This window comes from Siniperca chuatsi, linkage group LG15 (assembly GCF_020085105.1).
Source record: "Siniperca chuatsi isolate FFG_IHB_CAS linkage group LG15, ASM2008510v1, whole genome shotgun sequence".
NCBI lineage: Eukaryota > Metazoa > Chordata > Actinopteri > Centrarchiformes > Sinipercidae > Siniperca > Siniperca chuatsi.
This window is the reverse complement of record NC_058056.1, coordinates 26,429,519-26,451,548: the sequence shown is the minus strand read 5'-3', so window position 1 is coordinate 26,451,548 and position 22,030 is coordinate 26,429,519. Positions and strand designations below refer to the sequence as shown.

At 37.9% G+C, this 22,030-nt stretch overlaps 2 protein-coding genes across 5 annotated transcripts in view; one reads left to right on the top strand and one right to left on the bottom strand.

The window, feature by feature from the left end:
- Positions 1 to 4,534, top strand: part of syne2b (spectrin repeat containing, nuclear envelope 2b) — a 164,953-nt gene extending 160,419 nt beyond the window's left edge. The window contains 3 exon segments of the mRNA XM_044167586.1: positions 909 to 983; positions 1,613 to 1,662; positions 2,277 to 4,534. Coding sequence (XP_044023521.1) covers positions 909 to 983; positions 1,613 to 1,662; positions 2,277 to 2,487 — 336 coding nt within the window. The 3' untranslated portion in view covers positions 2,488 to 4,534.
- Positions 4,446 to 22,030, bottom strand: part of esr2b (estrogen receptor 2b) — a 36,292-nt gene continuing 18,707 nt past the window's right edge. For all 4 annotated transcript variants that reach the window (XM_044167152.1, XM_044167150.1, XM_044167153.1 and 1 more), the window contains exons 6-10: positions 18,101 to 18,239; positions 12,692 to 12,825; positions 9,505 to 9,688; positions 8,053 to 8,307; positions 4,446 to 7,411 (exon numbers count right to left, since the gene is read on the bottom strand). In XM_044167152.1, the coding sequence (XP_044023087.1) occupies positions 7,297 to 7,411; positions 8,053 to 8,307; positions 9,505 to 9,688; positions 12,692 to 12,825; positions 18,101 to 18,239 (827 nt within the window). In that variant the 3' untranslated portion in view covers positions 4,446 to 7,296. The remainder of the gene's footprint in view (positions 7,412 to 8,052; positions 8,308 to 9,504; positions 9,689 to 12,691; positions 12,826 to 18,100; positions 18,240 to 22,030) is intronic.

Below are 22,030 nucleotides of genomic sequence, written 5' to 3'. Positions count from 1 at the left end.
ATAATAATGAACATTCTCTTCAGTTTAATGGGAGCATTTTTGCAAGGACATTCCTATTTTCATCATAAATAGCACCAAATTATATAGCTTTTCCAGAAGATGTCTAGGAAATTATTCGGAAATTGCAGACCCATAAAATAAAACGTTACCAAGACAATTTGGGGCACTATAGCAAAATCAATCTGATAAAAAGCAAAACCAGACCTTAGGTGCTTGTTGCCACAGACACAGTCCAGTTTAATAAACAATGTTTTATAATCCGCCCTGCCCGCATCAATTACTAATCAAGAAGTCAAATGGACATTGGTTTGTGTAGACCAGCGGCATTCAGTTGGGCCAGACATTTTCAGCAGCCTATTTAAAACAAATGCAAATGAATAATGTAAAATAAACAAATACTTGCCAGTCCAGGCAGGGTCAAACTGATGGTTTTCATTGTCAAATTTACGTTTCAGGGTTGACAGACATATTTTCAGTACTTGTCACTGTCGACAGCCAGATGTTTTGAAAAGCTACTGAGCTGGTCGGAGCTCACATGAGAAAACGTTGATTTGTGAAAGATATGATTGGCGGTGTCGCTACATCCGTAAACATCCTGCGCATGTGCAACTCTCAGCAAAGATGAGAAGGAAGCGAGATGGCTCACTCGTTGTCATATCAGATTTATGGACGCTGGGCCCGGTATAGACTGGATCCTACAGAAACATCAAGTCAGCTAATTGTAAAGTCCTCCGAGACAAACTTGTGATTTTGGGCTATATAAATAAAGTGGAGTTGACTAGTAGCAGTGTGTATAGATCACGAATGAGATGCTATCAAAGGGAAGTGCTCTGTGAACTCTCAGCCGGTTTACTTTGAACTGGTTCGGTCAATCCTATCTGATGGTCTGTTTGCTGTCTGTGTCTCAGGAAACCTGCTCAACCAGCTCTGAACTGGACAGCATCGGCCTGGGAACGCTCAGCTCTCCTCTGCTGCTGAACAAGGTACACCTGAATATTTACCTTTGGTTAGACTCTGCACGAGCTGCATGTTGACAACAGTAAAAGTTAAAGTCAAACTTTTATAAAACTAAAATGTACAAATCATTCCGTTAGGTTGTTAGTTTTCAGAAATGTTGTATTATTCGTTTAAGTACGTAAAAGTACCAATACTACACTGAAAAAAATACTCATAATGCAGAAAATATTGTAACTATTTTCACTGATGCAATCAAAGTGTAAGTAGCAGCATTTTATTGTTGTAGCTGGTCGAGATTTTAAAATGTTCAATTCTGTTAGGTAGTTTAATCTGTTGCAATGCATCATATTTAATAATTTTATACGTTAAGACTGAATCTGTAAAGTAATAATTTTACGATATTTGCTCTTAAATGTAGCGAAGTTTAAAGTGCCACCACGGAAAGTTTAAAGTTTAGCCTGTTGCCAGAGGAAAAGTCATATTGTCACCTTTAAATGATGTTAACATGTCTTGTACAGTAGGCTGTAGTGTTGGACAAAAGGAGACATTTTTAATGAAACCACCGCAAGTCATTTGTTTTAGCTGTAGGTGTTTGGTCATGCTTGCCTTTGAAGGTAGACACAGTGATTAACACCTGACTTGTTTGCTGCTTTAGGAGGAGGCTGGTCTACGGGCAGCTACAGTTGGACAATCAGAGACTAGAAGGTAACTTTTACAAGCTATAACTGTACTTTGTGTACTACTTAAATTTTTTTGTAAATTAGTTTAAGGGTTCAGTTCGCCCAAATTATAAAAAACATTCTCTAACTTTAGTATTATCTTGCCATGCAGATAGTTCTGGTTTTGTGTGTCCATGTTTCTGCCTCCACTCCTAATACAATGGAATTTTTTTGTTGTGGTGCTTACAACATTGAAAAATTACATTTTAAATGTTTGTAGAAACTATGTTCTTTTTACAGAACTCTGAACCCGGTTCATAGGAACTACTTTCTAACAAAGAAATAGTCCCTATGAAAACTGTTGACATAGTGTGGTCTGTGTATTATCCTGAGTGATGGGGACACTTTCTGGGAATAGACATTGCATTTAAATGTTACGCTTTAATTTTGTGAGCACCATCGGAATCTCCAAAACTGCATCTGTATTGAGAGAGTATGAAATAGTTTTTTTTATAATTTGGGTGAACTGAGCCAATAAAAACACTGATACTTCAAAATGACCATTACCATAGTCTTCCAGCCTCAAAGTCCAATTACTAGCTTTTTCCAGAGCTTTCAATGTCAACAACATAACCATCTATAACATCTGTTCACATCCAGGGAGGAGAGGAGAGATTCTTCCCCACAACGACCCCTCTTCTACCGCGTTCTACGAGCTGCCTTCCCCCTACACCTGCTCTTCTTCGTGCTGCTGGTTCTGGCCTGCCTGGTGCCTCTGTCTGAAGAGGACTACAGCTGTACACTGTCCAACAACTTTGCCCGTTCCTTCTACCCCATGCTGCGCTACACCAATGGCCCTCCGCCCACATGAAAACTGCCATGACGCCCAATGGTGCAGTTAGTCTGAGTTTGAAATCCAAAATGGACACCTTCTCCCTTCCACAAAAAATACGCACTGCCCTTCATGTCTGAAGGCCTCATCTTATGTGTTTTTTGACATTTTATTGGTGTATTTATTGTTTGTGGAACTCCACAGTTAAAAAGAAGCCATATCACTGGTTTGTTTCGACGTTTTGCCAATTTTATATGTAGATTTCCCACCGAACAGCTTCAATATACAGCGCAAAGAAGAAAAAAGGTCTCAAGATTTATTTTAATATCTACAGTATATTGTCATTTTTGTACTTTCACTATAGTCCGTGAGGTCTAATTTGAAGGATAAAGGACAGTGATTACCAAAGCTTCCAGAAATCGAGGAGTACACCAGCCATTTTCTACTACTGCAGCTATTTTTACTGTTTTTCATAGAAGGCAGCCACTTGTTGATAGCACATTTTGTACAGAAGAGGTGTTATTTTGTTGTTTGATTTAGGGGTATTTAAGAAGTGCCGGTATGACTTTTTTTTTTTTTTTTTAAATGATGGCAGTGACTCATCTGCAGATATGCCTTTCTGTAGCCAACAGAACTACCATACTTTATCAGATAGATAATGTACTTTTAGTGGCGTTATTGATTAATTTTGTATATAAGGGCAAACTACTGAGAAAGAAATAGGTAAATTGTTTCTGTGTATGAGTGTGGCACTGAAACATATCAAAGTAATTTAACATGGAGCAATAGTTTGAAATGCTTTTATATTATATATTTGTGGCTTTCAAAGTCATACTGGCTTGTAGAGTTTTGGCAACAAAATTTACATTTTCCTATGATTATGCAAACTTTACGGCCAGTGTTTTGTAGGTTAATTTCAAATATTTTAGCAGATCGCTGAACCTAAAAGTTTTGCAAAAAGGCACAGATTAATGCTGCAGTGATTCTTGACCACTAGGGGGCGGAAAGAGTAAACGCACTGACAGAAAACATCCCTAACATAACAATAGCTAACCTACTAGAATAAAAACTACCTTCTTACTTCAGCAGACACAGAGCAACATTATCATCCCACTGGAGTTGTGCTCTCCAACTCCTGAGAAATATATCTGGCTCTAGATGTTCCCATTTTTTCATTGGCTAGTAGATAACTGTTTTTCTGCCAGACAGGTACCTACACTTTTGTTGTCAATTTTGCTTGCCAGAAACAGCTCACTGGGATTTAAGTGCTGCGAGATTCTGGTCTATGTGTAGCTGTAAAACCAAAACCGTTAGCTAAAAGAGGCTAAAAGTTCCGTACAGCGTTGGGAGTTACTTCTCAGTGCAGTTTGTATTATGAGCGACCTTTTTACTTAGTAAAGTTTTAAAGGGAGTTTTTTGAGATTCGGTTAATATTGATGCAGCAATATTAGCTCTGGTAGGGAGTCCTGTGTCAAGAGAGTAACAGCAGCAAACACATATCACACTGCCATGTAACTGTTAAACAAAAAATACATGGCTACATTATATGTCAAAAGTCTAAACTATAACTATACCCCTTTAAGAATAATTAAATGTTCTTCATAACTTACCCAACGCTGTCCGAGTTGGACCCATGGAGTAAAGCCCTGCAGACATCAAACAGGTGAAAACAAAGACTGATTTTCAAAAATACAGTTTGCTGTTTATACTGTAATGTACATGTGGGACTTACCTGAACGCTCTTCAGTCGTGCAGTTGAAGGACTGGTGTCAAAATCTAACAAGCCAGACTTGGACTAGAACATGAATGTAAGTGATCCTTTGGGCATTGAATGTAGCTGTGTACGTGCACAATCAAAGATCATTAAATGTACGATGATCTTAAATGTTAAAGAGTGTATGATTTGATTTGAAACTCAATGTTTGCTTCTAATTTGTACATAATGTCAACCTCACTCTGCTCAGAGGGCCAGCAGAACAAAAACAAACAACAAAAAGTGTGTAAAGTTTGATTTATTTTGTGAACTCTTATTTATGGGATGTATAGATTGTCATTTTTGATTGACAATAAACCGTGTTTGCCATGATTTGCGGCTGTATGTTTACTGCATCGCTGGGTTCGAGAAAGAGCCTGGCTAAGAGGTTTGACAGGCAAAAACTTCAACAAGCTCTGAGATTTGAATGTGTGTTGTGCACAAACCCCCAACAGAAACATTTTCCACATCAGATGTGCGTGCATGCAAGTACAACCCACAGACGGAAAGAAAGGATAGTGAACATGTATCTGTCTATTAGCAGTGGTAGGATAATCTGGCACTAAGGCTGAATTTACATTGGCAGAGAAGTGGCACAGCTCATGACTGACATCCAAAAAAGAGCCTAAATGATGCGTTTGGGGCAGCTGATCCAAAATTCTGAAGCATTTACTGTTTCGGTTTGCTTGGCCAGATCAAAACAAAGCTTTGTAAACTTCAAGCCAACAGTTCCTCATGCCTGAAAAGCCAAGAACAACGAAACGAGTGAGTTCTGGACTGATGCTCATATTCAGCTTTTTCTTCATGTGTTATTCATGCGAGAATGTTGCTTAATTTATGCACTAACGATTTCATCATGTTTGAGGGTAGCAAAACTTTTAATAAGCAAACCTGAACCTAAACAAAACAAATATAAAAATGCATTCATAATTGTTTCCCTTTGTTTAGGCTGACAGAGTAGCAACAGAATCTGCTTTAATTCCTAGATCATCAGCGTGACAAAAAGGTAATGTTTACTAGAAATATTCTACTGTATATCTCCCTAATTACTTTGAATTCAATATATCTGTAAAAAAAAAGTTTGCAATATTCACTACCTGCACTAAGGTACAGCATGATTAAGTGAACACCTACTCCAGGTGTGATGTCAGTTTAAATTGGCCACTGTTGCTTTTTTAGCAGAAAAACAAACTTGCATTTCAACAGTTTGAAAAAAAGCTAACATTTAATTATTAAATTTGGCAGGTTAGCTTGTTTAGCTACTGTATACACTGATGTTAGCATATCAACATCGTAACATTAGCATGTTAGTACAGCTATAGCTAAAAAGTATTCAATCATTAGTTTTACAGGTATCATGTCATGAACTTAAGTATATACATTTATCTAATGTATAATGTGCAGTAATTTAAACATGACTAATTTTTTCTCTTGTGCCAGCGCCAAGTAATTTAACTGAGTGTAGCTAGACTTCTACAGTACTAACTTTCTAATGTATGTCAACATGTAAACAATTAGCATGTTATTCATGTTTAGCGTACATTTATTGCGCATAATGTACGCATGAATGTGCATTCTGTTAAATTGTACTGTTTTTTTTTTCTTATGCTCTTGTCAAGTACGTTGAAAAGTTAGCTTGTTACATTGTTTATATGCTAATATAAGTATGTTAGCATGGTAATATGCTAACAGTTGGTATGTTGGCTTTAGTCTAGAAGTAACGTTACAGCAAAGGGAAAAAGAAATTCAGTCATTACTAAATGAATACATAATGTGTGACAAAACAAAGGCCACTAGCGTTTTCGGAGTAAAAAATGAACTTCTGCTAAAATGCATACATAGTGCATATTTATACGCGTAGTCACGCATTTTTCGTTTTCGCTGGTAATTTAATTCAGAGAAACATGCTAATAGGTTAGCTTGTTACATTGCTAACGTGGTTAGCATGCTAATATACTAATCTTTACATGTTACGTTTAGGTTGATAATATGCTGGCATTAGCATGTTACAATTACTGTTAAAGTACAACTGAGGCTGACAAGACTTAGTTTAGTATTAATTAGTTTTTAACTTTAAGCATATATATTAAGTATACAGTACATACAGTAAACAAGCATTAGGGTTAAATTTGACTGCTTTTTTTCTGTTTTGCTGGTGACAAATAATTTCATTCTGTAAAACATGCTAACATTTGTATGTAAGGCATATTTGTTACATTGTTAACATATGGCTTACTTAGAGAAGTTAGTAGGGGAGAATGTATACATTTAGCAAGTAATGCATGTTAGGAATATACAGTTAGTAAGTTAATATATTTACATGAGCGCTTAGGCTGTCAGTTTTAGAGCTATCATGTCATCAACTAAAGTGTACGGAGTTAAATTTGACTCAGTTCTGCTGGTACCAATGTTAACTAAGAACATATCTGTGCCACATATCGTTCTGTGTAAATCCAGCCTTTGTTTAACCAGATGAACAGAGAAGAAAGCTTCGGTTAACAGTCATTTTGTTAAAAGGCCACAAACTGCTGCTTCTTGACTCCACTGACACTGACACTTGTAGTTTGTACAAAGAGAGTAGAAAAATCCTGGATAAACAGGCACCGATTAAAACACCAAAGTACACCATAGTAGTGAAGGAGGAAAACACAGTGATAGAAAACACTGCCCTTTTTTTCTTTAGCTATATGACTAACAACACTTATGGAAATGGATGTTAACTGTGCTGACCACATGCACCTTTCTGTAAGTCATTGCGGATGGTTTGTTCTGCATGTTACACCAAGGTGAAAAAAGAGATACAAATACTGTATATCAAAAAAGAGCTCGAACTGAGTGGCAGAGGTTCAGCGATGTTCTCATGAACACCTACTGTAGTGCACATTCACAAGAAATATATACGCACACAAAATATACATTCGATCAAAAACATTTCTTTTCAAAGACTAAAAACATCTCAAGAGAAAAAAAAAAAAAAACTTTACCTCACAACAGCACTGTTTTTTTTTTTTTTTTAATTCTTTTTTCGTGTCCTTTTCTCAATCTTTGGGGGATGGAAAGCCATTACGGTTCAGTCTCAGTTTGTCTCAGTCCTGTCACCCATCTAAGGCATTTTCCATGACTACTTGATCAGGGATGATGTAGTCTGTTGGTTCCACTGATGGACCTGCATCCCCTTTATCCAGTGACCACTGCTCCAGGTGGTTGTAACTGTGAGGAAAGTTATTAGTTTTTTACCAGAGGTGAAGTAAATGAGTACAAGTACTTTATCTCAAACAACTTTCCTCTTTTCTTTCATCGCTCCATCTTCTTCCCTTTATACATACTTCATTGTATTGATACATTTCTCTTTCCTTTCTTCCTTCTTTTCCCTCCTTACATCTGTCCTAATTTATTTTCTTGCTACTTTTTTTCCCTCTTCTTTCTTATTTCCCTCCAACTTTCCTTTCTTCTCTTCTTCATTTGTCTCCTCGGTTTACTTTTCTCCTTCCACATGTCCTTGTTTCCCTGCAATTCCTTCTGACATTCCCTTTTCTTTTTCTTCCTTCTTTCCTTTTGCCTTCTCTTCGTTCCCTCTTTTCTCCCTGCCTCACAGCTCTCCTTATTTCCTTCCTCCTTCAACTGATCTGAAAGCATGAAAATCAAATATAAGGTTTTTACCTCACGCTGAAAAAACTAAACTCTACTCCTCTTCACTGATACTTTTATGAAAGATAGTTGAATACCTTTTACATTTTAATCAAGTAAAATTCTGAACGCAGTATCTTTACCGGTAATAAACCTTAATTGGTGGTATTACTACTTTGAATTAACTAAAGGATCTTAGTTTTTCCTCCACCACTGTAACTTACTCATTGCTGGCTTCAGCAGGCCCATGTGGAGGCACAGTGGTGTGGTCAGCGGTGGTCTGGTGTGAGCCAGGCTGCAGGTGAGACGGAGGGTGGGGGTATTGGTGCTGGTCAGAGTAAGTGTCGGAGCTCGGTGACGACGATGGTTGACTGCTGCTGCTGCTGGACGTGTTGGCGTCCAGCATCTCCAGGAGGAGGTCGTACACCAGCACCACATTCTTCCTCTTCATGGTGGACAGATGGTCCATGCCTTTGTTACTGTAGAGAAAGAGAAGATGACAGTGAAGCTGAGAGAGCAGAAAGAGTGAATTACATGCACTGATATTGATAAAGTCTCTCAAATCATCAGGACGACGGAGGTGTTGGGAAACAGCTACACTGTATACCAGGTGTGCCAGCTGACTGCTCTGTAGCATCACTTAGCATTAGTAACCGATGACATTACAGACCACATTGGTGGTTCCTAAGACTGAACATACAGTATAAACATGCATTTATTAGAAGCTCTCAGTACACTATTTAAAAGAGGGTTTTATCTATCTAAAATACTTCCTTAAGAAGTAGAATGTCCCAATATATGCATCAATATCATTTAGTATTGTTATATATTGTCTATAAATTATCCTCTATTTTGTGAGTCTCCTACTTCGTTCAGCATGTTAAGATATTGATGTCAACAAACAGTCCCCATTCATTTAATTTTGCACAGAGCATTTTGGGGGCTAAACTGAATTTGACATCCACGCAATTTTAATTATAAAAACTTTTAAGGCAATTTATCAACCATATTAGTTTCCTTGTTAATAAAACTGTACAAATCAGGCTTTCGATATAACATTACTAAATTAAAAAAAGTAAAAGAGCGATCAGGTGAAAACCTCATATGTACTGAAAGCATTCAAATCCCCAAAACTGGACACATATTTTACAGGATGGTATGCTCCTTCGTGGCCTGAGGACTTTAACCCTTTGGGCTCACAAAAGCTTCTAAAACCCAATGGTTAACAATTCCAAAAATGCATAAAATTTTAATGAATTATTATTTGTCTTTTTAACTTAACTTTTTTTGTTTTTGTCTGTAGCTATGTCCAAGTTTGTATTAGTGTCAGCTTTTTTTTCTTAATGTAAAGCACTTTGACTTGTATGAAAAGTGCTGTTTAAATAAAGTTTTATTATTATCATCACTATCAATTAAAACAAGGATGTTTTATTTATTTATCTCAAACATCTTTTCTTGAAAGATCCATCCTTGATGTGATATGTGCTTATTCATGTGAGTGCACACATACCTGAGCACATGAGCTTTAATGTAAGTGTAAGTTTGTGAGCGTGTACTAATAAAGAAGACAGACAAAGTTGGCTAGTGTGTAAATGTCTCTGAGTATGTGTGTTTTTTCCATTCTCTTCTCTGGATTCTGCTGCGGTTTCACCGTTTCCTGCCGTCTCTGGCTGTACCTGACGTGGCGGATGTGGGAGAGCAGCATGGTGAGATGTCCGAGGCGCAGAGTCTGCTGCTGGGTCGACAGGCCCAGTTTAGAAATGGCCCAGACCAGAGCGTCGATCACCGAGTCCAGCAGACGCAGCAGCTTGTTCCTGCTCTCCAGCTCCTCTGCTGTCTGAGGGGAGCTCGTACACAGATCTGCAACACACAGCACAACAACAATTTAACATGCAGACACATTTACTGTTTTTACATAATAAGTATTCGGTCAATATTGATATTAAGATATTCTTAGAGACTTAACAGTATTAGTTAAAAATGCCAACTTTTGTCAAACTAAAAAATAGGGTCATCCTCTTGGGAGCATGAATGTGCTCGGTAAATTTCTTAACAATTGGCATTTCAATTATGAGATATAATATTGCGGGTAAGATCAACATTTTGGCCTGTGGGCGTGTTCAGGGGGTCATCAAAACTTCATCCTCTGGAGACCGTAAAGACTAAAATCCAGTCCTTAGTTTTTGAGATACCTTGGACCAAAGTGGTGGTCAAAGAGGAATTTTGGCCTGATAGTGGAGCTAGAGGAAAGGTCAGCTAATTAATTAGCAATTATTCTCTGGGCTTCAGTGATATTCAAACAACATTTCATGGCAACACGACCAATAACTGTTGAAATATCTGTCTTTCAACCGAAGTATTGGACGAATCAACAGACTGACCAGTCAGCTAATATCGTCATCTTTTAGTCTCAGTGGCAGCGGGGACATACAAAGAGTAGTCTTCATTTGTATTAATATTTTTATGAATCACTGCAATTAGGTACATGTGTGACTTTGGTCCACAGGCAAAAACTGTTGAACTGCCAGCTACCTTCTTTGACTAAGCACTGGATTATTTTTGATACACAGGCTTCAGGTGATTTCCTGTCCGTAAAATGCATCTATACTGTATTGTGCACGTGAATGAAAACTAAAAGGATTATATATGGCACCGCAACCTAATTCATGTTTCAGTCCAAGTTGTGACATTTATACAAGTCAATTTAAAAATCATTTAAATCAGTTAAAAACTGAATTTCTTCAATGAAAAGGTAACCACCACTTGTAAACATCTGGCCATCCGGCTCATCCAAGACCCCTAGTGACATCATGATGGGCATTCCAGATGTAACACTAGGGGCAGTAGGGAGGAGAAGCGGTAGATCACCCTGTGCACCCACCAGGACAGAGAACAGACTGAGCAGTTGAGCAACTATGTTCCAAATATCCAAATACATATATCCTAAAATTTCTTCCTGTTATCTTTGACTTTTCAGACTCGATTTCACTTCTTTCACAATTTGTTCTTCTGTTCATTCCAGCTGCAGTAGAGCAGAGTCAACAGACAGAACATGGTCTGGCAGAGGACCCTGTGTTTGTGTGTGTGTTAGGGAGGAACACACACACAAAAGGAGGACATGCAGAGAGGTCGGTCACCTCGACGAAACCTGTACAGCGGCTGCTGGTGGTGTTGAGTGAGTGGGGAAGAGGACACTCTGACCGCTGGGAACACATGAAAGGTTAAAAAACAAAAGCCTGGCGGCAATAAAGTCCATCTTCACTTTTCATCCAAAATCTTCAAACAAGCTGAAAGTTCTGCCAATCCGACTTCTGTGGGAGGATCACCTACACTTTTAATGAAATCACATCCAAAGACTAGTGTAGTGTACTCCTGGAATACAATACTTAAAAAGGTTATTAACATTGTTGTAAAATGGCTTTTATTGTCATGTTCTACATGCACGACTTGCATAAACTTCAATCAATGAAATACTTGAAAATACTCAGAGAGTACATCTCCCCTAAGGCTGCCAAAACTCTAAATTAGTTATTTTACAATAGCAAAAATATGTTGGTTTTTATTCAGATTTGTTTGAAAATAAACATGGTAAATGTGGTAGACATTGTTGCTGATTTATTTAAAATAAAAATGTTATCCTGGGAATATTAAAGCTTTGTATCAATGTATCAATTCCACATGGTCATTTAAATTTAACAAGATGCCGTAATGCCACAGCTAAGATCAGTGATTGTTTCATGTAAATTTGGTGGCAATCGCACAATACATTAAATAAAAAGGTAGTTTATGTCAAATAGGCCACAAGTACAAGGATTTAGTGACCAGTTATTAAAAACAGTATGGGTGGGGTTGGGTTCCAATAGCTGGAGCAATGTAATGTACTAAACATTTGATTTATGCAGCAGGCTTCACATTTTTAGCCGCTGTTGATCATCTCTTGTGTATCATCTCATGTGTATCATATCGTTTTCTAGTACTTTCTCCTGTGTGCACTGACGTAAAGACGAGCTGCTGTAACAAAGAGTTTCCCTACGGGGATCAATAAAGTATTTCTGATTCTGATTTACCAGTTAAAAATGACAAACATCAGCTGTAGCTAATTAATGTTATTCCTGTAACAGCTAAAAAGACACTTCTGGCTGTTGTCTTTCCACAATAGGGGTATGTACTGACAAAGATCTTTTGTGAGAAAATGTTATCTGCACTATCGTAGAAAAGGTTTCAGTCGTAGTCATCTGGACACTGTTTTCAGAATCAAGACGTTTCGGCTCCCATCCGGAAGTCAATTATCTGCACCGAAAACAAACAAGTTCTTTGTAGCTTATGGCCGAACTTTGCACCAAATTTGAAAGAAATAGTGTAGTGTTTTCTAGATATGTACTCGAGTTGCTACTGCACCTCATAGATTAAGACACAGACAAACTAGCCCAAAAAAGAAAGAATAAAATAAAAGCAGAGATAAATATACTGGAGACATCGCAATGATTTATGCTTCATGATTTTTAAGTAAGTCTTATATTTATCAGAAAGCATTATTCAACTTTTTTGGCTGCAAGATAAGAAAAATACTTTAACTTAAATAATGATATTCATAATAATTAGTCTGCTTTTTGCTCTGGTCAGATTTGTTTTACCATGTGGATCAGATATGTGACAGGTGCCATTGACCCACTTAGTTCCAGATTATAGTTTCAGTAAAAACAACAAAGCAGAGGGACAAACTTATCTGGGTTATGTAAGAACCAAAAACACACTCTGTACCAATCAGACATTATCAATGGATCTGTTGCTTGCTGCAAACCAACTCATCCGTCTCAGAAAATAAAGTGAAGGCTGCGGTTTGCCTGCATCAGTAAAACTCACTGGAGTTTAGGAGGATCATGGCCTTCAGACAGACGTACTCCTCCCTCTGAAGCTTCAGCTCACGAAACCGAGAGGTGGCTGCCAGCAGCATGTCGAAAATCTCCATGATGCCCTCAACACACTGTCCCTCCTCCCTACAGAGACAAAGAGAGAGGGTGAAACTGGGTGCAACAACCTCCTCTTCTTTAATGTGGGTAGTCAGCACTACCACTACTAAAGAAAGCTCAGCAAAGACTTTTCTTTTTAAGACAACTGAAAAAGTTTTCATGCGACAGGAAGCAGGGCATAATTTGTGCCAGATTCTGCTGGAACAGCATCCGGGACCTCCCCAAGTGGGGCCGGCACCTATTTGATTGGATCCAGCACCTCCTATGTCACTATCAAAATCTATAAATACATTGTGTAATATTTAATGTTCTAACCTGTTCTGTCATTTTTTAATTTCCCTTTGAAGTTACTCGTAAATCCCTTGTTTGCCTATTTTAGATGCATTTTAAATCAGATTTTGTTTTTGTGAGAGACAGGGGTCAGGTCAGCGTGTGAGTTTTGTGTACGTCACCTGAGGTAATGTTACTGCGATTTGAATTAGGATACCTTCAGCAACAGGGAGGAAACAGGTGAGATGTCAAAAAGACAATCAAATTAGTTGAATTTCTTCAAGATCAGTTGGCCCCTTAGCAGGCCAGAGTCATTTCGGCAGATCAGCAGGGTGGCAGTAATAGCACTGTATTCTGGCAAGTGGTTTAATGCTTTTTGGTGTCTAAATATTTTGGCATATGATAACTAAGCCCCACAACTAAGCAAGTGGGTGTTTGTGCTGTTTTATGCTGATGACCTTGTTCTACTGTCTCCTACTGAACAAGGACTGCAGCAACAGCTAGACATAGAAAAGTGCTGTCAGAACTTGGCCCTGGCAGTAAATATGAAGAAAATAGTCATGATTTTCATCAACATAATATGAGTTATACCTACTTTGGTATAACCATAACAGCATCAGGGAGTTTCAACATGCCAGTGAATGCACTAAAAGAAAAAGCTCAAAGAGCTCTAAATGCAATTAAGAGAACATTTTTAGAATTTTCAAATTCCAATTAAAATTTGGCTTAAAATATTTGATAGTGTCATCCAGCCCATTGCGCTGTATGGTAGTGAAGTATGGGGTCCACTCAGTCATCATAGCTATACCCGTTGGGACACACTTTCAACAGAATCTTTACATGCAGAATTCTGCAGATACATTTTACAAGTACACAGAAAAACACCAAGAAATGCATGTAGAGCAGAATTAGGCAGATACCCACTGATAATTAACATTCATAAGAGTTGCACTTCCTCCTCCAATGTAATAAGGAACATTTACTTTAACATGTTCACATACATACATACATTCATAAGAGTTGCACTTCCTCCTCCAATGTAATAAGGAACATTTACTTTAACATGCATGCATGCATGCATGCATGCATGTTAAAGTAACCCGACCCACCGGAAGTAACCTGACCCACCGGAACAGCACCCTCTCTGTGTTTAGGGACCTCCCGATTTACAAATTATGCAGTGACAGTACAGGGCCAGGACCGCCAGGTTCTGCAACACCACTTACCCAGAGGACGTTCGTGACCTTAACTCCTATGTTAAATGTTCGATGTTACCACACCAATGCTCCCTCCACACCACTATTTTTCTTTTTGTTGTCTTAGTTATCGTTTGTTTTTGTTTGTTTTGTAAGGTTGTTGATTGTTCTGGGATATCAGATGCTGTATGTATTAAGAGAAATGGAAATAAAATAAAAATTAATTTAAAAAACATAAGAAAAATGATCATACTCTGCAAAGTGATGTATCTTTTTGGTACCAAAACTCCTGTTATTGTTAGCCTGATAATTGCTGATTTACCATTTCACTTAATTGTTTTAATTGGTGAAAAAAAAAATCAGAGATGTGAGCATTAATTTAAAGGCCTGGAACCAGGTTAGGTTATCGTGCTGGCACGAGCATCATGACATTTTACAACAGTACCTACTGTCTACAGCTTCCTGGTTAGCAGGTGTGTTATCATACACTTGATAACATTGCAGCTTATTAGTTGGCACTAAGAGCAAACTTACCGTGAGTGTACCTAAGTGTTTTGCTAATGATATTATTTTGATTATAACAGCACATGATCTGGATCCGACCACAGGCGTCACCACTGTGATGCAAATTTATGCAGTGAACTGGAGACTAAGGAAGAACCACCCTTTCTCAGATTCCTCACATCTGTTCCCAAAACAGTATTCTAAGTGTTGATTGGCTACAAAAACATTAACTATGGCATTGTTACCTTCCAAATCTTTGCACCTCAGACTTAACAAATTCTGGTTTCAAGACACCAAAAGCAAATGGCTTCAAACTAGGTCATTCGCATTGTGCCAACTTTTCTCTAAAAATGTTTTAATACAAACTAGCTTTTTAAAAAGAGAGAGTAAACAAACAAGGCTAATTAAGTGAAATAGTGATGGTGAAAGAAAATGGTAACAATATGTGACAGAGAAAGAATGAAAGAAGATCCAAAGGGCATACAAAGAGAGTCGGTTAGAGGGAAAATAAAAATAAACGACTGCTTTCTGGGTTCGTTTGAGCTACTCGTTGAGTAAGTGGATGGATTTGCATCCAGGATGTTTTCCTGAGCTGTCCAAGGAGAAAAGGCTACCACAGGCTAACAGGCACCACTCCACAGAGAAAAATAAGGCTGTGTTATGAAAACACACCAAGGCTAACCTAAGCCTATAGTGATTGTTTCCGTGGTAGTGGGGGAAGAAAGGTCAAACACTAAACTCAACCCACCAGTCGAGGAAGACTGTTTTCTATTGTCCTCATATAGATTTACTCTTGTTATCTCACTCTCACTTCATTATTCTATATTTTTCTCCTCGTCAACAAATCCCATTAAAAGACTAAAACTAACAGTGAATGTATCTACTAACAAGTATTGTGTGTGTATCAAAGCCTGATATATCTTCTTCCTCTGAGCCACAGAGCTCCATTGTTGTCCAGAAACTATTAAAACACATCAGCGAGCCGCACTGTTGCACTGGGTGACATGTTCCTTCATTACCATGAACACACGGTAGTTTATTTTGACTCAATCCCACATACACTGTCCTGCCAAAACTTACAACAAATGCACTATTTCCTCCTGTTTCAGTAACATTTTTAAACACTTCAGTGACCAGCTGTTTCAGGAAATTACTGAGCCTTTATTTAAAAAGGAAACTATATACTGTATATTTATGTGCTGTATTTAAAGATTTCCGTCTTCAGTAGGAACCAATGGGGTTGGAGCTGAGAGCAACAGACAGGGTAGGGGAGTCAGAAAGTTTTGAGAGAGACAAATAGATTGTTGGTTTTGGTCTGTTCGTGGCTTGTTGACAATAGGAAAATGATAGAATGACGCCAACCTGAAGGCCCGCTCACACTATTTAAAACTGCAAAAATGAAGGGCACAAACAGTTCATTTCAATGGAATTGCCACAATCAGTGGATTAGCTCACAGCGACAAAGTGAATTTGTACGGATCTTTGTTACTTAAACTTAGCTGAAATTTGTGCCACTGACCGATTGCAAGCCGTCTTGACAGTGCTGAAGTTTGAGGGAACAGAGAGCTGGAGAGTCCAAAACGGAGGAAGCTGTTACCACTTTAACTCTGTACCATTCACTTTTATTTAACGTCCTCCGCCGGAGTATAAACGACTCCACATAAGAGGAATGATTTGCAGACTGTTATGAGACAGGTGTTAGCAAGGGCACTTTCTGCAAACTGAATTAACAACAATTACAGCCTATACCCCAAACGTGGCTTCCTGTCATCATTTTATTGAACTTTGAACACCAGAAAGAACAAACATTTCTTTAATGTTTCATTAACTACGGCTACTGCTGACAAATGGCAAGTTTACTCTGGTTCATCAGAAAATCCAAACTGCTGGTAAAGTGGCAGCCTAATTAGAGCGTGTTTACCATGAATACAAAGGGTGAACAGAAGTGCCAGAAACAGCCAACCGTTGTCTGGCCAAAGTTGAAGGTCAGCGTAGAAGGGAACAGCGAGTGATAAAAGATTTTTGGCAAGAAAATGAGCCAGCAGTCCAAAAGAATCAGAGATATATCTGCAGCAAATGGTGCTGATATCTTTACTGTTTCAAGGTCTGATTGAACTTTTATTGTGTGATGTCATCAGAGTGTATCAATGTGGGAAGATTACACTGTAACCACACCATCACTGTTGGGGCAAACATAACAGCTGCACATGAGACTCACAATCAGAAAGTGCAAGTTTGTTTTTGAGAATTAAGTACCATAAAATTTCCAATATAGGCTGCAGCCTTTAATTACCTCAAGTAAAGAGAGAACCGGCCTTTGTTTGAGACATGCTATTATTAAAGACAGAAGTTTATTTCTGATTTCCAACAATCATGTCCTAAATATCAAGATCCCTTACTTAAGTAAAAGTAACAATACAATAATGTTAAAATACTGTATTGTATGTAAAACATATGTATTAGAACATTTTACTTACATAAAAGTACAAAATCAATATCAGCTAAACATACTTATGCACCAAAAGTAAAAGTGTTCATTCTGCAGCAGAGGGGTCCTTCTCAGAGTGTTGTATTACACATTACTACTACTACTAATGCAGTTAAGGTGCATTTTATTGTTGTAGCTAGTCAAGGTGAAGCTACTACTTTATATGCTGTTGTGTAGTTGAATTTATTACATTATATTTTACGTAAAATCAAATATTTCAGTTCATTGATTCTACCTTGCCTTACTCGAGGTAAAGCTACTGTTAATGAAATTCAACACTTCTTGCAGATGTTTCACAATAAAAGCTTTTTCCTAGAAAACAGATTGCAGAACATTGCACGGACTCACTGAAACACACAAACACACATGCTGTACAGGCTTATGGGGAAACACTTTCTGCAAGGAAACGCTAACAAGCCTTAGCATGTGGGAGTAGAAGAGCCTGTCTCACAAAAACATTACTCAATGATAGTAAACCATTACACTGGCCTATGAACAACTTCATAAAAGCCTTTAGAGACAATGTTACTTTCAGCTCAAATATGTTGGTGGTTTCTTGACTTCTTAAGATCAACTCTAGAAGAAGTTTCTTTTGGTCTCATTTGGAAACAAATTATCTGAAATATTCAGATATGTTGCAAACACTGATGTCAGTCTTCTCTGTCAACTTCCACCCCTCTTACAGCCACACATGAGGTTAGCAAAAGTCTTACAAAGACATCAAATTTGTTCAGCTGAATACCAGATGTTCACTGGGAATAATAATGGTTAAACCATTTTTTTCCTAATTAGGGCAGAGTGATTATATTTGTGCAATGTATTGTTGATTGCCAAGCCTGCTCACCTGTTGAGTTTGAAGTCTGGAGAGAAGATGAGTTTTCCAGGATGATCCACCGACCTCCACATCAGGCCCAACATCAGGATTTCCAGCCAGCAGCACTTCAGCAGGTGGATCTGGTCAGCTAGACTCAGCTCTACAAAGCCTGAGGATATACCACACAGAAAATAGTCTAGCTTTAGACCAAGAATTAACATAACTCTCATATCCATATTCTGCCTGGATTCAGAGGCATTGTTAGTTGCTGGAGCGTATTTACACTGTGCCTGTGCATTAAAAGGCTAAATTCACCTAAAAATGAAAAAGCTTTTACAGAGTGGGGATACAAACCCCTGATTTTCTGCTCTCCCAGAGACAAAATGTAAAATGGCTCCCCCCGCACCAACATCAAGAAAATTAACTTTTTATGTCCGCTTATTGTCACCACAAAACCAGATTAAGGCTAAGTGTAGTGAAAGGATTAATTCAGATGACAAGAGAAGAGTAAGACAAAGTACGGAGTGCAGCAACACATAGGGGCTTTAAATGTCCACATAAAGTATTTCTCTGAGGCACTATTTGCTTTCCTTCTAGTTTGTCTTTTCATTTGATTCTTTTCTTACTGAATTTCACTTTGAACAAGAACTGTGAAGAAATGGTAATTATTTTGAAAAAATACATTAACATTGTTGCAAAAAAGTGAAAGACTAGAAAATAAATCAGCAATTTAGGATTTTGACAACTGATTTGAGTTTCACCTGTCACATGACAGATGATACTAAATTGACATGAAACAGGCAGACAGACAAAGATTCATACACACAATGCTGCAGTAACTCTGCTGTCAGTGCACTGTGTTGTCAATACCTTCTCTTTGTGACTGCACACGTCTAAACCCAGACACAAAGAAAATTGTGGCACCGTTCAGAAAGAGTACATGTTCATTTGGACAGATACTTACTAACAGACTGATGCACGGCTAAAGCTTCAGTGCAGTTTGTAACATTTCAATGGACAAAGCTGCTTTCATCAGGACTCTGTGATTCTGTCTGGTTTCAAAAGTGGTTCAACTACACAGGTGACGCTAACGAGTAACATGACACCATCACATGACAAACACCTCACAATGAACCTCCCCCTTCTGAATTTGCCTGAATGATTGTAGCCCACTTCCCCCACCGCTCTAGCCATCGAAGCCTGAGGTACAAAACACAACATAAGATACACAGGAACTGCATTTATAGTAACCAGCTGCAATTAAAGTTGTCTTTGTATTGTTGAGATCAGTTTTACTCTTCTGAATAAAAAAATGGATTAAAAACTAAAGCTCTCTTCTTCATGTTGAAAACCCATTGTTGCACTGTTACTGTTGCATTTCTCTGTACTGACCTATTGTGCATGGAATAGTACACACTTTTGATCGATATTAATTTTATGTATTTCAGTAAAGACGTGGGACGTGTTTAGCCTAGCTTAGCAAAAAGACTGGGAGCAGGAGGGAACTGCTAGCCTCTAACAAACGAGTGAAATACACCTTCAAACAATTCCCAATTTCTCTTGTGTTTACCTTTAGCAGGAAAAAAGATGATGATGAATATTTAAAGCAATACTCCGACACTGACTAACAATGATATCAATTTCATTTGTGTGCATTCAGTAAAGAGATGAAAAGCAAGACTGGAAGCAGGGGAAAACAGTTCTGTCAAAAGTGCCTTCCAACAACTCTAAAGCGAATAGATGAAATGGTTTAATGAGCAGTTAGTTTGTACTTTCCAGCAGGCTTAGAGGCTGCACACAGTATCTCAGGAGTCATGACTTCATCGAGAGGTTGCTGGCTTTGCACACTTTCCTCACGCTGAACAAACCCAGCTGTTTCTCCCTTCTTCCAGTCATTGTGCTAAGCTAGGCTAAACACATTACAGAGAGCTAGGCTAGCTAGTTTTCCTCAACTTACGCAAGGCTAAACATATTTAGCCCATCTTATACTGAATGCAAGATCAAATTAATATCAATCTCCTCATCTGATCCTCTGTAAACAAGTATTTGTTGAAACTACCCCCAGTAAATTGAGTTTTGAAAAGGGGCCTGTTAGCCATTATGACTTATAGACAGAAACAGAAATGCCCCAATCTCAAAAAGCACTACCACAGTAGCTAACTCTATAACAATGACATCATTGAACAGAAACGATGTATTTTGCCTGACAGCGCCTTGCTCACCTGCCTGTGCTTTCTTAGGTCTTTTATAAAGCAGACAATGCACACTCATTTTCACTTCTGTCTGAATCAAAAAAAAAAAAAATCTGGGAAAATGGTCTTTATTCAAACTACTGAGTCTTTGTGATCCCCTCACATTAACACCTCTCCTGAGAAGTCACCTGCTGGGCTGAACACTGGCTGGGGGGACGAGAGGAGAGGGGAGGGAAGGGGAGGGGAGGGGAGGGGAGGGAAAGAAAGGAAAGGAGAGGTAAGGAAAGACAGAAAAAGAGAGGAAAACATATTGGGATAGGAAAGTGGAGAAAGAAAAACTGGACCAGTCAGTCAAGAAAGAATGAAGATCACTAATTGTAGCCTCTAAATTTAGACTTAAAAGTTTAATGATTATATTCTATGATTATCCCTGCAGCCATTATCTCATTTGTTTGTTTATTTAACCATCAAATGTTACATCTGACACAGAACTGACATGAACGATGGAAGTGGAAGCAAGCCTGACTTCCACATGTTGTTCATGGTGACAAAGCCAACTGCGTCCACTGACCCAGAATCATCTCCAGTGAACACATGACCCTAATGTTTACCCTGACCTTAACCTTGAAATTGCTCTACTAAGCAAGGCCACAGTCTTTAAAAGAGAAATAAATACATGTATTTCCAAAAGTAGCATGAATAAGCAACAATTTTTTTTCAAAATGCTGCTGCTAAACTTTTAACTGGAACAAAGAAAAGACAACACATCACTCCTGCTTACCTGCATTGGTTACCAGTGAAATACAGAATTGATTTTAAAATCTTACTATTTGTTTTTAAAGCCTTACATGGATTAGCTCCACAATACATTACTGATCTGCTAACTCCATATTCTGCCCCCAGGTCAATAGGTCACCCTCACAACAGCCTCCCGTCCTACATTAAGCCCTGTTCCACCATTGACAATTTTAAATCTAATTTAAAGACCCACCTTTTTTCTCTTGCTTTTAGTTAGTCCCTTCTTACTACGTTTTAATCTGTTGCAGGTTTTATTCTATTTATCCTAACTTCCTTATTTTGATTCTGATTTTATCACGTTAGTTGTTTTAGTTTTCCATTTCTGGTCTTGCCTTCTCTGTACTATTGCATTATGTATTATTGCCATTTTGTACTATTTCTTTTATCATGTATACCTGTATTGAGGCAGAGTCTAACCCATCTGCCTCGATTGGAAAGCACTTTGGACTGTAACTGTGTGAAGACAAAGAAGAGCCATATGTTTTGTCAAGTAGAAAAAACATAATAATAATCCACAAAAATTCAAATGTAAGGATGTATGTCATGCTGTCACTTATGCACAATGTTATAACCTATGCGAATTTATGCAGCAGGTTTTAGGTTTCATGTTATATATTTATTTATATTGTTTTATACTGTATTTTTTATGTATTTCATTAAGATATTTAATCTTAAAAAAAGGTAAAAATTCAGTTTGTGAATGAAAAATAAATGTGGACTTGAGTTTACATACTCATCTTGAAACTTGAAAATAGTAAACTTTCAATTACAATTCTTTTTTTTTTTTATTCAACAAAATCTTTGGCCCTGATTTGTCTCCATATTTGAGAACCTTCACACACAGATGTTACAACTAAAACTGTGCACAAGTAATAGCACAATTACACCTTTTGAAATTTTCAGGACAAAATCTAGACATCCAGTACAGTCAGAGACACTTGCATCAAGGAGTTGACAATTTATATTAAAG